Below are 17,170 nucleotides of genomic sequence, written 5' to 3' on the forward strand. Positions count from 1 at the left end.
TCAAACTGTTCCCACAAAGTTGGGAGCGTGAAATTGTCCAACATGTCTTGGTATGCCGACGCCTTAAAAATTCCCTTCACTGGAACTAAGGGATCAAGCCCAACCAATGAAAAACAATCCCCCACCATAATAACCCCCCCCCCCCCACACACACCATAATCTCTCCTCCAACCAATTGACTTTGACCAGAGCACAAAGCAAGGTCCATAAAAACATGGATGAGCGAGTTTGGGGTGGAGGAACTTGACTGGCCTGCACAAAGTCCTGACCTCAACCAGATAGAAGACCTTTGGGATGAATTAAAGTGGAGACTGAGAGCCGCCAGGCCTTCTTGTCCAACAAACGACAAAAAAACAGCCAAGAAAAAAAATCAAGCTCTACTTACCGACCAGTTTGTGACCAACCAAATAAACCTGTCCTTCCTTGGCTGTTCTTTGTCACGTGTTGCCCTCCAATGCTCCTTGCTGTATAAGCCAGGTATAGATGGAGGCAGCGGCTCACTTTTTGTAGTCTTCTCGCCCAACATCAGTGCCTGACCTCACAAATACCCTTCTGGAAGAATGGTCAAACATTCCCATAGACACCCTCCTAAACCTTGTGGACGGCCTTCCCAGAAGAGGTGAAGCTGTTATAGCTGCAAAGGGCCAACTCAATACTGAACCCTCCGGACTAAGACTGGAATGCCATTAAAGGTCATGTAAAAGCAGGTGTCCCAATACTTTTGGTAATATAGTGTACATCCTATATACATTTAGGGAAGAGAATGTTAAAGCTCATTATATAGATACAAAATTACTATATATTACCATTATTTATTTACTATTATATACTATTATTAGTCCAGGTGGGCGATTGTATAATATAAATACATTACAAGTATAATGCTATTATATATATATATATGATAATATTTTATGTTAGTTTTATATAGAATGATCCGCACAGAGATGTGATTGGCCCTCCAAAGAGGTCTTTGTGTCTCATTTTCACCATTTGTTAATTTGCTCCTGGGGGGAGCCAGTGATTGGTTGGGATAGATTTATGTCTAAATACCACTGACCACCCCCCCCCCCCCCCACCAATAAAAGGGTCGATGTCGGGGTGTCTGCTTCCAGGAATATTAACACGTGGGCTCAGGAATAATATTATGTGCAAATGATCATCATTTATATAGAAGATTAATGGTGCCTGAAATGTCCAATCAGAATATAGCCTGTGATTAGCTTAATACAATTATAGGTGGTGTAGTATATATGAGAGGTATATACTGTATGCTTGGTGTAGTATATATATGATGGGTGTATACCGTATGCTTGGTGTAGTATATATATGATGGGTATATACTGTATGCTTGGTGTAGTATATATATGATGGGTGTATACCGTATGCTTGGTGTAGTATATATATGATGGGTATATACTGTATGCTTGGTGTAGTATATATATGATGGGTATATACTGTATGCTTGGTGTAGTATATATATGATGGGTATATACTGTATGCTTGGTGTAGTATATATATGACGGGTATATACTGTATACTTGGAACAATGTATCTTATCTCATGTAATAAAATGTATCTCTGTGTCATACATATGAGTACTCAGCTTCATTTTAGGCAATAAATGTTTTTTTTTTTGTTTTAATGACCTCCACCTGGAACGGAATGTCTCTAATCGGGGTGGATCTGGTCTCTTCTTATTCTCTGATGTATTAGAGCACACGTGTCAAACACAAGGCCCACGGGCCGATTCCGGCCCTCCAGGTCATTCAATGTGGCCCTCGCTCCTGTCCTGCAGCTGCAGCAACCTCCTTGTCTCAGCAGTCAATAGCAAAGAGGAGGACAGTACTCCTCCGCCAGATCTTGTGCTTCTCCTTGCAGCCTCGGAGAGGCATATCTCTGCCCAACACCACATTCCCAGTCTCAGCAGTGGGCAGCGGAGAGGACGACAGAACTCCTCCTACAGATCCTGCGCTTCTCTGTGCAGCCGCAGCTCCACCTCATCTCCGCCTCTCATGGTCTCAGCATTTAACAGACTTCAGCCCTCCTCTGGTCCTCCTCCAGACCCTGCATGTTCTGATTCCCATCTCCACCCCCAGCTTCTTCCCAGCAGCAGCACAAGGTAAGGGGGTTGCACCGTGATGTAGGGTAGGGTGGTGGACTCTTGACTTCTGATGGCGGGAGGCTGTTGACATCCCATGTAAGAGGGACATCTAGTCTTAAAGATACAACTGGCCCTTTGAGAGCAACCATAATCCTGATGCAGCCCTGTGTTAGGCTCGAATTCACATCTATGCATGTTGCTATTGAGTGTTTCTGCAGTGCTTTTTGCTACCGCTTCACTGTATATAGCTGGTTGCTAAGGAGCGGGTTGAAAAGCTGGCCACCGTGCCCCTAAAGAGGAAGTAAACCCTGATGGGTTTTACTTCCTCTTTATTCCCCTGCAAAGTAAAAGCATAATAGGCTAGTATGCATCACAAATGTCCCTTACATTGGTGATCGGTGAGAAGAACGTCCCTTACATTGGTGATCAGTGAGAAGAATGTTCCTTACATTGGTGATCAGTGAGAAGAATGTTCCTTACATTGGTGATCAGTGGGAAGAATGTTCCTTACATTGGTGATCAGTGGGAAGAATGTTCCTTACATTGGTGATCAGTGGGAAGAATGTTCCTTACATTGGTGATCAGTGAGAAGAATGTTCCTTACATTGGTGATCAGTGAGAAGAATGTTCCTTACATTGGTGATCGGTGAGAAGAACGTCCCTTACATTGGTGATCGGTGAGAAGAACGTCCCTTACATTGGTGATCAGTGGGAAGAATGTTCCTTACATTGGTGATCAGTGAGAAGAATGTTCCTTACATTGGTGATCAGTGAGAAGAATGTTCCTTACATTGGTGATCGGTGAGAAGAATGTTCCTTACATTGGTGATCAGTGAGAAGAATGTTCCTTACATTGGTGATCAGTGAGAAGAATGTTCCTTACATTGGTGATCAGTGGGAAGAATGTTCCTTACATTGGTGATCAGTGAGAAGAATGTTCCTTACATTGGTGATCGGTGAGAAGAATGTTCCTTACATTGGTGATCGGTGAGAAGAATGTCCCTTACATTGGTGATCGGTGAGAAGAACGATCACCAATGTAAGGGACGGTGAGAAGAACGTCCCTTACATTGGTGATCAGTGGGAAGAACGTCCCTTACATTGGTGATCAGTGAGAAGAACGTTCCTTACATTGGTGATCAGTGAGAAGAACGTTCCTTACATTGGTGATCAGTGAGAAGAACGTTCCATACATTGGTGATCAGTGAGAAGAACGTTCCTTACATTGGTGATCAGTGAGAAGAACGTTCCTTACATTGGTGATCAGTGGGAAGAACGTTCCTTACATTGGTGATCAGTGAGAAGAACGTTCCTTACATTGGTGATCAGTGAGAAGAACGTTCCTTACATTGGTGATCAGTGAGAAGAACGATCCTTACATTGGTGATCAGTGAGAAGAATGTTCCTTACATTGGTGATCAGTGGGAAGAATGTTCCTTACATTGGTGATCGGTGGGAAGAATGTTCCTTACATTGGTGATCGGTGAGAAGAATGTTCCTTACATTGGTGATCGGTGAGAAGAATGTTCCTTACATTGGTGATCGGTGGGAAGAATGTTCCTTACATTGGTGATCGGTGAGAAGAATGTTCCTTACATTGGTGATCGGTGAGAAGAATGTTCCTTACATTGGTGATCGGTGAGAAGAATGTTCCTTACATTGGTGATCGGTGAGAAGAATGTTCCTTACATTGGTGATCGGTGAGAAGAATGTTCCTTACATTGGTGATCGGTGAGAAGAATGTTCCTTACATTGGTGATCAGTGGGAAGAATGTTCCTTACATTGGTGATCAGTGGGAAGAATGTTCCTTACATTGGTGATCGGTGAGAAGAATGTTCCTTACATTGGTGATCGGTGAGAAGAATGTTCCTTACATTGGTGATCAGTGGGAAGAATGTTCCTTACATTGGTGATCGGTGGGAAGAATGTTCCTTACATTGGTGATCGGTGAGAAGAATGATCCTTACATTGGTGATCGGTGGGAAGAATGTTCCTTACATTGGTGATCGGTGAGAAGAATGTTCCTTACATTGGTGATCGGTGGGAAGAATGTTCCTTACATTGGTGATCGGTGAGAAGAATGTTCCTTACATTGGTGATCGGTGAGAAGAATGTTCCTTACATTGGTGATCGGTGAGAAGAATGTTCCTTACATTGGTGATCGGTGAGAAGAATGTTCCTTACATTGGTGATCGGTGAGAAGAATGTTCCTTACATTGGTGATCGGTGAGAAGAATGTTCCTTACATTGGTGATCGGTGAGAAGAATGTTCCTTACATTGGTGATCGGTGAGAAGAATGTTCCTTACATTGGTGATCGGTGAGAAGAATGTTCCTTACATTGGTGATCGGTGAGAAGAATGTTCCTTACATTGGTGATCAGTGGGAAGAATGTTCCTTACATTGGTGATCAGTGAGAAGAATGTTCCTTACATTGGTGATCAGTGAGAAGAATTTTCCTTACATTGGTGATCAGTGAGAAGAATTTTCCTTACATTGGTGATCAGTGAGAAGAATGTTCCTTACATTGGTGATCAGTGAGAAGAATGTTCCTTACATTGGTGATCAGTGAGAAGAATGTTCCTTACATTGGTGATCAGTGAGAAGAATGTTCCTTACATTGGTGATCAGTGAGAAGAATGTTCCTTACATTGGTGATCAGTGAGAAGAATGTTCCTTACATTGGTGATCAGTGGGAAGAATGTTCCTTACATTGGTGATCGGTGAGAAGAATGTTCCTTACATTGGTGATCGGTGAGAAGAATGTTCCTTACATTGGTGATCGGTGGGAAGAATGTTCCTTACATTGGTGATCGGTGGGAAGAATGTTCCTTACATTGGTGATCGGTGAGAAGAATGTTCCTTACATTAGTGATCGGTGAGAAGAATGTTCCTTACATTGGTGATCAGTGGGAAGAATGTTCCTTACATTGGTGATCAGTGAGAAGAATGTTCCTTACATTGGTGATCAGTGAGAAGAATGTTCCTTACATTGGTGATCAGTGAGAAGAATGTTCCTTACATTGGTGATCAGTGAGAAGAATGTTCCTTACATTGGTGATCAGTGAGAAGAATGTTCCTTACATTGGTGATCAGTGAGAAGAATGTTCCTTACATTGGTGATCAGTGAGAAGAATGTTCCTTACATTGGTGATCAGTGAGAAGAATGTTCCTTACATTGGTGATCAGTGAGAAGAATGTTCCTTACATTGGTGATCAGTGAGAAGAATGTTCCTTACATTGGTGATCAGTGGGAAGAATGTTCCTTACATTGGTGATCAGTGAGAAGAATGTTCCTTACATTGGTGATCAGTGGGAAGAATGTTCCTTACATTGGTGATCAGTGAGAAGAATGTTCCTTACATTGGTGATCAGTGGGAAGAATGTTCCTTACATTGGTGATCAGTGAGAAGAATGTTGCTTACATTGGTGATCAGTGAGAAGAATGTTCCTTACATTGGTGATCAGTGAGAAGAATGTTCCTTACATTGGTGATCAGTGAGAAGAATGTTCCTTACATTGGTGATCAGTGAGAAGAATGTTCCTTACATTGGTGATCGGTGAGAAGAATGTTCCTTACATTGGTGATCGGTGAGAAGAATGTTCCTTACATTGGTGATCGGTGAGAAGAATGTTCCTTACATTGGTGATCGGTGAGAAGAATGTTCCTTACATTGGTGATCAGTGGGAAGAATGTTCCTTACATTGGTGATCAGTGGGAAGAATGTTCCTTACATTGGTGATCGGTGAGAAGAATGTTCCTTACATTGGTGATCGGTGAGAAGAATGTTCCTTACATTGGTGATCAGTGGGAAGAATGTTCCTTACATTGGTGATCGGTGGGAAGAATGTTCCTTACATTGGTGATCGGTGAGAAGAATGATCCTTACATTGGTGATCGGTGGGAAGAATGTTCCTTACATTGGTGATCGGTGAGAAGAATGTTCCTTACATTGGTGATCGGTGGGAAGAATGTTCCTTACATTGGTGATCGGTGAGAAGAATGTTCCTTACATTGGTGATCGGTGAGAAGAATGTTCCTTACATTGGTGATCGGTGAGAAGAATGTTCCTTACATTGGTGATCGGTGAGAAGAATGTTCCTTACATTGGTGATCGGTGAGAAGAATGTTCCTTACATTGGTGATCGGTGAGAAGAATGTTCCTTACATTGGTGATCGGTGAGAAGAATGTTCCTTACATTGGTGATCGGTGAGAAGAATGTTCCTTACATTGGTGATCGGTGAGAAGAATGTTCCTTACATTGGTGATCGGTGAGAAGAATGTTCCTTACATTGGTGATCAGTGGGAAGAATGTTCCTTACATTGGTGATCAGTGAGAAGAATGTTCCTTACATTGGTGATCAGTGAGAAGAATTTTCCTTACATTGGTGATCAGTGAGAAGAATTTTCCTTACATTGGTGATCAGTGAGAAGAATGTTCCTTACATTGGTGATCAGTGAGAAGAATGTTCCTTACATTGGTGATCAGTGAGAAGAATGTTCCTTACATTGGTGATCAGTGAGAAGAATGTTCCTTACATTGGTGATCAGTGAGAAGAATGTTCCTTACATTGGTGATCAGTGAGAAGAATGTTCCTTACATTGGTGATCAGTGGGAAGAATGTTCCTTACATTGGTGATCGGTGAGAAGAATGTTCCTTACATTGGTGATCGGTGAGAAGAATGTTCCTTACATTGGTGATCGGTGGGAAGAATGTTCCTTACATTGGTGATCGGTGGGAAGAATGTTCCTTACATTGGTGATCGGTGAGAAGAATGTTCCTTACATTAGTGATCGGTGAGAAGAATGTTCCTTACATTGGTGATCAGTGGGAAGAATGTTCCTTACATTGGTGATCAGTGAGAAGAATGTTCCTTACATTGGTGATCAGTGAGAAGAATGTTCCTTACATTGGTGATCAGTGAGAAGAATGTTCCTTACATTGGTGATCAGTGAGAAGAATGTTCCTTACATTGGTGATCAGTGAGAAGAATGTTCCTTACATTGGTGATCAGTGAGAAGAATGTTCCTTACATTGGTGATCAGTGAGAAGAATGTTCCTTACATTGGTGATCAGTGAGAAGAATGTTCCTTACATTGGTGATCAGTGAGAAGAATGTTCCTTACATTGGTGATCAGTGAGAAGAATGTTCCTTACATTGGTGATCAGTGGGAAGAATGTTCCTTACATTGGTGATCAGTGAGAAGAATGTTCCTTACATTGGTGATCAGTGGGAAGAATGTTCCTTACATTGGTGATCAGTGAGAAGAATGTTCCTTACATTGGTGATCAGTGGGAAGAATGTTCCTTACATTGGTGATCAGTGAGAAGAATGTTGCTTACATTGGTGATCAGTGAGAAGAATGTTCCTTACATTGGTGATCAGTGAGAAGAATGTTCCTTACATTGGTGATCAGTGAGAAGAATGTTCCTTACATTGGTGATCAGTGAGAAGAATGTTCCTTACATTGGTGATCAGTGAGAAGAATGTTCCTTACATTGGTGATCAGTGAGAAGAATGTTCCTTACATTGGTGATCAGTGAGAAGAATGTTCCTTACATTGGTGATCAGTGAGAAGAATGTTCCTTACATTGGTGATCAGTGGGAAGAATGTTCCTTACATTGGTGATCAGTGAGAAGAATGTTCCTTACATTGGTGATCAGTGGGAAGAATGTTCCTTACATTGGTGGTCAGTGAGAAGAATGTTCCTTACATTGGTGATCAGTGAGAAGAATGTTCCTTACATTGGTGATCAGTGGGAAGAATGTTCCTTACATTGGTGATCAGTGAGAAGAATGTTCCTTATATTAGTGATCAGTGAGAAGAATGTTCCTTACATTGGTGATCAGTGGGAAGAATGTTCCTTACATTGGTGGTCAGTGAGAAGAATGTTCCTTACATTGGTGATCAGTGAGAAGAATGTTCCTTATATTAGTGATCAGTGAGAAGAATGTTCCTTACATTGGTGATCAGTGGGAAGAATGTTCCTTACATTGGTGATCAGTGGGAAGAATGTTCCTTACATTGGTGGTCAGTGAGAAGAATGTTCCTTACATTGGTGATCAGTGAGAAGAATGTTCCTTACATTGGTGATCAGTGAGAAGAATGTTCCTTACATTGGTGATCAGTGAGAAGAACGTTCGCTCTGTGTGGACACTTACTGGGGAGCTGGGAGGAAGTGATTTTGGATACCTCTTCTTCAGGGATTGGCTGAAGTTTGCAGGAGATGGCTTTGTCTCTGGCTAACATCATCCAATCCTACAGTGGTATGTGGAGTGTTGGTGCAGTGCATGGGGAACAGGGCAGCCAGTTGAAATTGTAGGGCCCCTTACACATCTTTGTGCCCCTTTCATTCAGGTCCCCAAAGTCCCCCCCTTTACATCAGGGCCCCCAGAGACCCCCTCCTTTTAGTGTCCCCAGAGTCCTCTCCCCAAATCAGTGTCCCTAAAGTTCCCCTTTACATCAGGGTCCCAAGAGTACCCTCTCCTTACATCAGGGTCCACAGAGTTCACCCTTACAATAGAAATTCCACTTTCATTAGGGTTCCCAAAGTCTCCCCTTACATCAGGGTCCCCAGAGCTCACCCTTACATCAGAGTCGCCCTTTCATTAGGATTCCCAAAGTCACCCCCCCTTACATCAGGGTACCCAGAGTCCCCCCTCCTTAAATCAAGGACCGCGGAGTTCCCCCTTACATCAGAGTCGCCCTTTCATTAAAATCCCCAAAGTCACCCTCCTTACATCAGGGTGTGGTGGAGATTTTTTAATATAATAGTTATAGCAAGGAGCTTAAAGGAAACCATTCTAATTAAATCTCCATGCCCCGTTTTATATATATATATATATATGTGTGTGTGTGTGTGTGTGTATATATATATATATATATACACAGGAAGGTATGACTTAATATTTTCAGGTTTATGTGTATGTGGGCAGAGGTTTTCACTGGAAGATATCAGGATGAGTTTACCTTTTAGAAATACAGAACTGTCTCTTATCTGGTGGGAACCATTGAACATCCCCAGGTGTTAGGTGAATCCCCTTTGTGTTCCCAATCATCTTTGCAGACATTGAGGCTCCGTCTCCCCAGGGGACATTAACATACTAATGTTGGAACTGTTTGGGCTTTAGGATCAAAGGAGGTGGTTCATTAATGGCACCGGACGTACATGGACATTTCCGGGAGCTTCAGAATTAGCCAGAGTGTGAGCCATCTTGAACCAATCGGCATTCAGACTTCAGAATCAGCCAATCAGAGGTTGATACAAACTCAGAGCCAATGGGTGCGTTCCATCTTCTGACTGGCCGAGAATGCATATAAAATAGGGCGAGAGTTAGCTGATGGCCTGTTCAGTTCCAGACCATCGGGGCGACAGGATGTCCGTGTAACGTATACTTGTCTCTCTCTCTTTCTCTCTCTCGAAATATTGATAAATATATTGGAAGTGTATGTCTATTGAAACCATATGACCTAAATTATCTTTGCAGCCTAAGCAACACTGTACTTGTGACATCACTTGAGTTATATGATCAGTTCTAATTATTCTAAAGTTTATTTTCTGTATAAATAAAGGTAATTGTTTATCTTTTCGCACTGTTATCGTTCGTTTTTATTCTTATATAGACAAAGGTTTAATCACTTATTTCTTGTATCGTTAAGCATTTAAGTGAGATATAAAAATAGCCAGAACAAGGGTCCCTAAAGAAGCCTTACATCAGGGTCCCCAAAACCCACATACACTATGGTCCCTTCAGCCCATTCCCTTTCAATAGGGTCCCCAAAGTTAGAAGGGAAGAGCAGAGTTGGGGAAAGGAGAGTGGAGAGATCTAAGTATAGTTGGGGTAGTGGAAGGGGATGAGGGAGTATTGTGAAGACCCCCATCGCTTACATCTGGACCCAGTAATAACTGGTGGTGACTGCGACCTATTCAGCAACGCGCCCTAGGCTCTGCTTGTTTTGGATGACTTTGCATTGTACGCCCTTTTCTGATAATTTGTCGGGTTAGGCGTCTAGTTACAAGGCTACACCCTGAAGGCTTTAATACAATTTGTTTAGTTTCATTTCCTTATTTATTACAATGGCGTCTGTGGAGATCATCGATGAGCCATGCTGCATCTGTATGAACAAACTTACCGATCTTATGCTGCTGAACTGTGGACACCAGTTTTGTCCGAAATGCATTACAAAGGTTCTGGATACCCTGAAGACAAACGAGGAATATTACTGCTGTCCTAAGTGCAGAAAGAGATCTCAAAGTGGACCTGAGCTGCAGAAGTTTAGACGATTCAGCGACTCTGCCAAGGCATATGAATCAAGACGGCAAGGCACAAGCCAGCCCGGGATCTCCTGCACTCAATGTCTGCACTCTTCTGTTCTGGCCGTGAAATCCTGTCTGCTCTGTGAGGCTCATCTCTGTGAAGACCACCTGAGAATACACAGCACATCACCAGAACACGTCCTACTGAAGCCCACCATTGACCTAAAGAGCAGGAAATGCTCCGTCCATAAAAGGATCCTGGAGTATTACTGCAATGAGGACGAAGCTTGTATCTGTGTGTCCTGCAGGGATGGTGGACACGAAGGGCACCAGGTGGAGAAGCTGGAAGAGGTCTTCATGAAACTGGTGAGAGAGAAGGTGAAGACTGAAAGGAAACTCCGCAATCTATATGAGCAAAGCATGACGGAAGAAGATAATAAAGGGGAGCTAATAGATAAAGTTGATACATTCTTTACAGATATCAGGCACCAGCTAGAAGACCTGGAGAAGCGGGTCCGTGGTGAGGTCTCCAGGCAGGCAGATCGGTTCTCGGCCTTTCATTTAATCCAGGAGCAGGAAAATAAGAAGGACGAGCTATTACTTAAGATCGGTCAGATTGAAAAGCTGTGCATCATTGCCGATCAAACAGACTGTACATTGAATGAAAGTACTGAAGACGCCCCAGATCTACAAGAGGAGACGTGTGAACGGGATAAATTCCTCATCGCAATGATTTTACACGCAGGTGTATCAGATATGGTAAAAATGAAGAACGATCTGTTCCCTTTGCTGCAGCCTACAGGAATAACCCTGGATATAAATACCGCAGCCGATGATGTGCAAATCTCCGATGACCTGAAAACCGCCAAGTCCACCAATGTGAATCAGAGCCGCCCAAGACGTAGAGGAAGGTTTCAGACTTGTCGGGTTTTAAGCACCAATACGTTTTCTTTGGGGCGTCATTACTGGGTGGTGGAGACCAGTACATCAGGGAACTGGGCTGTAGGTATGTGCTACCCCACTATAAAGAAGGAGCGGGGCTGGGTAGGAGAAGACGAGAAGTTCTGGGGTCTCAAGAAGCTTTATGGTTCATATCACATACAGCACAACCGCCACTCCAAACATCTGTCAGACATGGTTCCCTGTAACATCTTTGGAGTCTGTCTGGATTATGAGGCCGGGCATCTGTCCTTCTATGCGTTGTGTGACCCCGTCTGCCTCCTCCACACCTTCACCACCACCTTCACCGAGCCCCTCCATGCTGTGCTCCAGGTAGGAGAGGAAGGGTCACACAGCCAGATTAAGGTACTCTAGATTGGTGGTTCTCAACCCTAATGAGACCAACGCCCTGTACAACCTTCCCAAAACCTTCCATGCCCCAACATTAAAAAAAAAATACATAAATAAATAGGAAAGCGAAGCATACTTTTGAGTGCTGGAAGGCTCTGGGTGGGGCTGGATGTCATTGTGGGGAGGACAGAGGGTTCTAGAGGGGGTAAGGGGACTCTCCTTTAGACCTGGTGGCCCGGTAGGGGATGAGATTTCTGGAGGGGGTTAATCCAGGGGCTTTGCAGAGGCACTGTGGGGGGGGGGGGTAGAAGGCAGTGTGGAAGGTTGAGAGGCACTGTAGGGAGAGGAGGGGGAGACGCTGTGGGGGGTTGAGGGCGCATTGTGGACAATTATGGGAGGTTGGGTGGCACTGCTGGGAGGGGAGGGGAGAGACATTGTGGGCAATTATGGGAGGTTGGGTGTCACTGCTGGGAGGGGAGGGGGGGACATTGTGGGCAATTATGGGAGGTTGGGTGGCACTGCTGGGAGGGGGGGGGGGGGGGGGGGGGGGGGACATTGTGGGCAATTATGGGAGGTTGGGTGGCACTGCTGGAAGGGGAGGGGGGGGACACTGGGAGGGGGGGGTTGGGTGGAACTGCGGGGCGATTATGGAAGGTTGGGTGGCACTGCAGTGAGGGGGGGGGGACATTGTGGGCAATTATAGGAGGCCGGGTAACACTGCAGGGAGGGGAGGGGGGGACACTGTGGGGGACTGAGGTTCAATTTGAGCAATTATGGGGAGCATGGATAGCACTGCAGGGAGGAGGGACACTGTGGGGGACTGAGGTTCAATTTGAGCAATTATGGGGAGTATGGATAGCACTGGAAGATTACTGTGGATGGTTGAGGGGCACTGCAGGAAATTGTGGGAGGTTTGGTAGCACTGCAGAAAAGGGAAGAGAGGTGGGGGTGGAAGGGCACTGCAGGCAGTTATGGGAGGTTGGGGCACTATGGAAGCTGGTAGGCACTATAGTAGATTAGGGGATCTGAAGCTGGCTGAAGGCCAGAAGCTTTGCCCAATGATATCTGTATAGATGTGAGTCACACAAAGGATCCGGATGTGGTCTGGGCACTGGGCAGAATTCATAAATGTACATCTTTGGGTTGGTATCATAGTTACCGGAATTTTATACAATAAAATAGATTTATTAAGGATTTGGCTGAGCAAATCAACATAATTGAATTCATACTTAATACTGTATACACAATACAGGCACGGTGGGAAACATGTATCTTGATTTTGGGGATATACGTTTTAGGTTTGGGGGGGGGGGGGGGGGGTCATTTTGGATTACTATAGATATATAGAATATATTATAGACTAATAATTAACTGACATTTTAAATGACAGTTTAGTAATAAGCAAAGGTTTAGGCCAAACCCAGTTTGGGAATTATTATAGATACATTACAGATATAATGCTATTATTACATAGATATTTTATGTCACACTTTTATATAGAATGATCCCCACAGAGATGTGACGGCCGCCAATAATTCCCATCTGATTGGAGGTCACCACTTCTCGGGGGGGACCAGCGGACCCCTCGGACATTCTTTCTCAGGGGAGGTCAGTGATTGGCTGGGCTTATATCCAACTGCCACTGACCCCCCCCCCCCCCCAAACAAGGCAATGTTGGGGTGCCGGTCTCCACATATATTGTGTGCCTAGTAATAATAATAATGTTAGGTCCGTATTGTGCTCTTTTCTTGTTTTTTGTGTTGTTTTGTTGTGTATGTCTTTCACACCAATAAAAAGATTTATCAAAAAAATAAAATAATAATAATAATGTGTGTTATCGATGTCAATGTAATTATTGGTATCTGAAATGTCCAATCAGAAAATAGTCTGTGTTTGGATTTATACAATTATCTGTGATGTAATATATATATATATATATATATATATATATATATACTAGATTCTTGGAACAATGTATCTTTATATCATATAATAAAATGTATCTCTGTGTCACACATATCAGTGCTCAGCTTTATTTTATAACTATTACAGGAAAAGTTAATTGATTTTCTATTGAACCCCCCAGAGTGTGGCTGATCCCCCCCCCCCCCCCCCCCCCCCCCCCCCCCACCCTCGCCATCAACCCGGAACTGAATGTCTACAATCGGGGTGGACACGATCGCCTCTCATATTACCACTGAAATGTATTAAAGAAGGGTTGTCCAACCGGCCGCCCAAGATGGCCATGAATGCGGCCCAACACAATCCTAAACTTACTTTTATGTTCCCATCTTTTATTTTATAATAGAAAATATTTGAAAAAAATAAATGAAATTTTATTACTCAGCTCAGTATCTAATATCAGTGAAATTTTATTACTCAGCTCAGTATCTATATCAGTGATCGGTAACTTGTGATCTGCCCGACTTTCTGCTCATCAGTGATCCTTATTGTTAATGTAATTTATGTGCGGCCCAAGACAGGTCCTCTTCTTCCAATATTGTGTAACACCGAGTGATGTGTATATGGTGCAGGCCTCATCTTCACACAACTTATCAGGGTTACCTTCCACGGCAAAAGACAGGAAATGAAACACTGCACAATACCTAGATGCCCATCTCCCAATAGTCCCGGATTGGACGGATGATCTATCAAAGTGCCCGGACAAGGTGGAGGGGCTGTGTCTGACGGCGCACACCCGGGAACACACAGCTATTGAAATTAAAGCTGTGATTTTCCCGGCGCTGTGATCAAACAGGCAGCAGAGGTGGTTCTCCTCTCTTCCCTTCACAGTCTGGCTGCAATGGGGGAGCACTGGTGAGGCTGCATTGATCTCCTGTACCATGTCTGCAGTCTCTGACCATCTCCTGTACCATGTCCGCAGTCTCTGACCATCTCCTGTATCATGTCCGCAGTCTCTGACCATCTCCTGTACCATGTCCCCAGTCTCTGACCATCTCCTGTACCATGTCCCCAGTCTCTGACCATCTCCTGTACCATGTCCCCAGTCTCTGACCATCTCCTGTACCATGTCCCCAGTCTCTGACCATCTCCTGTACCATGTCCCCAGTCTCTGACCATCTCCGCAGTCTCTGACCATCTCCGCAGTCTCTGACCATCTCCTGTACCATGTCTGCAGTCTCTGACCATCTCCTGTACCATGTCTGCAGTCTCTGACCATCTCCTGTACCATGTCCGCAGTCTCTGACCATCTCCTGTACCATGTCCGCAGTCTCTGACCATGTCCGCAGTCTCTGACCATCTCCTGTACCATGTCCGCAGTCTCTGACCATCTCCTGTACCATGTCCGCAGTCTCTGACCATCTCCTGTACCATGTCCGCAGTCTCTGACCATCTCCTGTACCATGTCCGCAGTCTCTGGCCATCTCCTGTACCATGTCCGCAGTCTCTGGCCATCTCCTGTACCATGTCCGCAGTCTCTGGCCATCTCCTGTACCATGTCCGCAGTCTCTGGCCATCTCCTGTACCATGTCCGCAGTCTCTGACCATCTCCTGTACCATGTCCGCAGTCTCTGACCTTCTCTTGTACCATGTCCACAGTCTCTGACCTTCTCCTGTACCATGTCCACAGTCTCTGACCATCTCCTGTACCATGTCCGCAGTCTCTGGCCATCTCCTGTACCATGTCCGCAGTCTCTGACCATCTCCTGTACCATGTCCCCAGTCTCTGACCATCTCCTGTACCATGTCCGCAGTCTCTGACCATCTCCGCAGTCTCTGACCATCTCCTGTACCATGTCTGCAGTCTCTGACCATCTCCTGTACCATGTCTGCAGTCTCTGACCATCTCCTGTACCATGTCCGCAGTCTCTGACCATCTCCTGTACCATGTCCGCAGTCTCTGACCATCTCCGCAGTCTCTGACCATCTCCTGTACCATGTCCGCAGTCTCTGACCATCTCCTGTACCATGTCCGCAGTCTCTGACCATCTCCTGTACCATGTCCGCAGTCTCTGACCATCTCCTGTACCATGTCCGCAGTCTCTGACCATCTCCTGTACCATGTCCGCAGTCTCTGGCCATCTCCTGTACCATGTCCGCAGTCTCTGGCCATCTCCTGTACCATGTCCGCAGTCTCTGGCCATCTCCTGTACCATGTCCGCAGCCTCTGACCATCTCCTGTACCATGTCCGCAGTCTCTGACCTTCTCTTGTACCATGTCCACAGTCTCTGACCTTCTCCTGTACCATGTCCACAGTCTCTGACCATCTCCTGTACCATGTCCGCAGTCTCTGGCCATCTCCTGTACCATGTCCGCAGTCTCGGACCATCTCCTGTACCATGTCCGCAGTCTCTGACCATCTCCTGTACCATGTCCGCAGTCTCTGACCATCTCCTGTACCATGTCCACAGTCTCTGACCTTCTCCTGTACCATGTCCACAGTCTCTGACCATCTCCTGTACTATGTCCTCAGTCTCTGACCATCTCCTGTATAAAAATATTTTTTTTAAAATATGTTTCCGTATCATTTTCAGTTTTCAGCCTAGTGTATTTTTCATTTTCGGTATTTGTTTCGGCACCAAAAAACCCATTCGGTGCACTCCTATCTTTCTGTGAATATTGGGGCCAGTATAGCAGCAGGCCCCCCAGCAACCAATGATGGGAATGAGGATAGTGGTGCAATTGGTAAACTGCCCTTGTGGGGGGTAGGGGGGGGTGTTTGCAGGGCCGTCTTTAATATTTATAGGACCCTGGGCAAAACTTTTCTTGCCCCCCCCCCCCCAATGCAGTTTTGCTCTCCACCTGCTCTGAGACATACAATAATTAGCAGTTAGACTCAAAATCAGTTTACTGAATCAGATCACAGCACACATTATGGCTCACTGATTAGTTGCTAGAGGTTAAAGCATAGGATTTCTGCTTGTTGATTGGTTGCTAGAGATTACTGTGGATATGACCTCAGGGGGGCATGATATACATATCAATGCCGCCGCTATTTACATATGAATTCCGGTTATTTACATGTAAACACATGGTCTGCAGGCGAGTCATATGTACACAACAATAGGGCAGAGCTGGGCAGCATTAGTACCAGCACTTGACACTGAGATATCAGGACACAGCACGGGACTAAAACCTCAAGGGACAAGGGAATTTAAACCGGGATAGTTGCCAAGTATGAGGCAGCTGCTTTGGGCCCCACAACCATGACAGAGCCCAGAGCAGCTGCCCCTTTTGCCCTGCCTAAAAAACGGCCCTGGTTGTTTTGTTTTTTTTTGTTATGTTAATGGATAAAAGGATAGAGGCCTGGTGTGGATGCTTAGGCCCCCTTTCACACTGGGGCAGCATCGGCATCAGGCGGTAAAGCGGCGCTATTTGCTGGATGACACCAGAACGAGATGCAGGAAAGCTTCCTGAAGGGGAATAGAAAGAGTCTTGTGGTCGGTCTTTGATCTGGAGAAGAAGCTTGAGAGCCGGACAAGAAATGGGTTACCTTGGAAATACCTATGACTGATGACAAAACAATGCAAACAACACAATTGCTTCTGTA

The 17,170-nt window shown here is 44.8% G+C and overlaps 2 protein-coding genes across 2 annotated transcripts in view; one reads left to right on the forward strand and one right to left on the reverse strand.

Annotated features, from left to right (window-relative positions):
* Nucleotides 1-17,170, reverse strand: part of PRKCA (protein kinase C alpha) — a gene marked incomplete in the record, with an annotated part of 355,905 nt that overhangs the window by 266,777 nt on the left and 71,958 nt on the right.
* Nucleotides 8,266-11,973, forward strand: LOC143936231 (zinc finger protein RFP-like). Its single transcript, XM_077460654.1, has one exon. The coding sequence runs from the start codon at nt 10,188-10,190 to the stop codon at nt 11,679-11,681; it is 1,494 nt and encodes a 497-aa protein (XP_077316780.1). The 5' UTR covers nt 8,266-10,187; the 3' UTR covers nt 11,682-11,973.

This window comes from Lithobates pipiens, unplaced genomic scaffold, assembly GCF_037356315.1.
Source record: "Lithobates pipiens isolate NorthernLeopardFrog02 unplaced genomic scaffold, aLitPip1_a1.2 Scaffold_28, whole genome shotgun sequence".
NCBI lineage: Eukaryota > Metazoa > Chordata > Amphibia > Anura > Ranidae > Lithobates > Lithobates pipiens.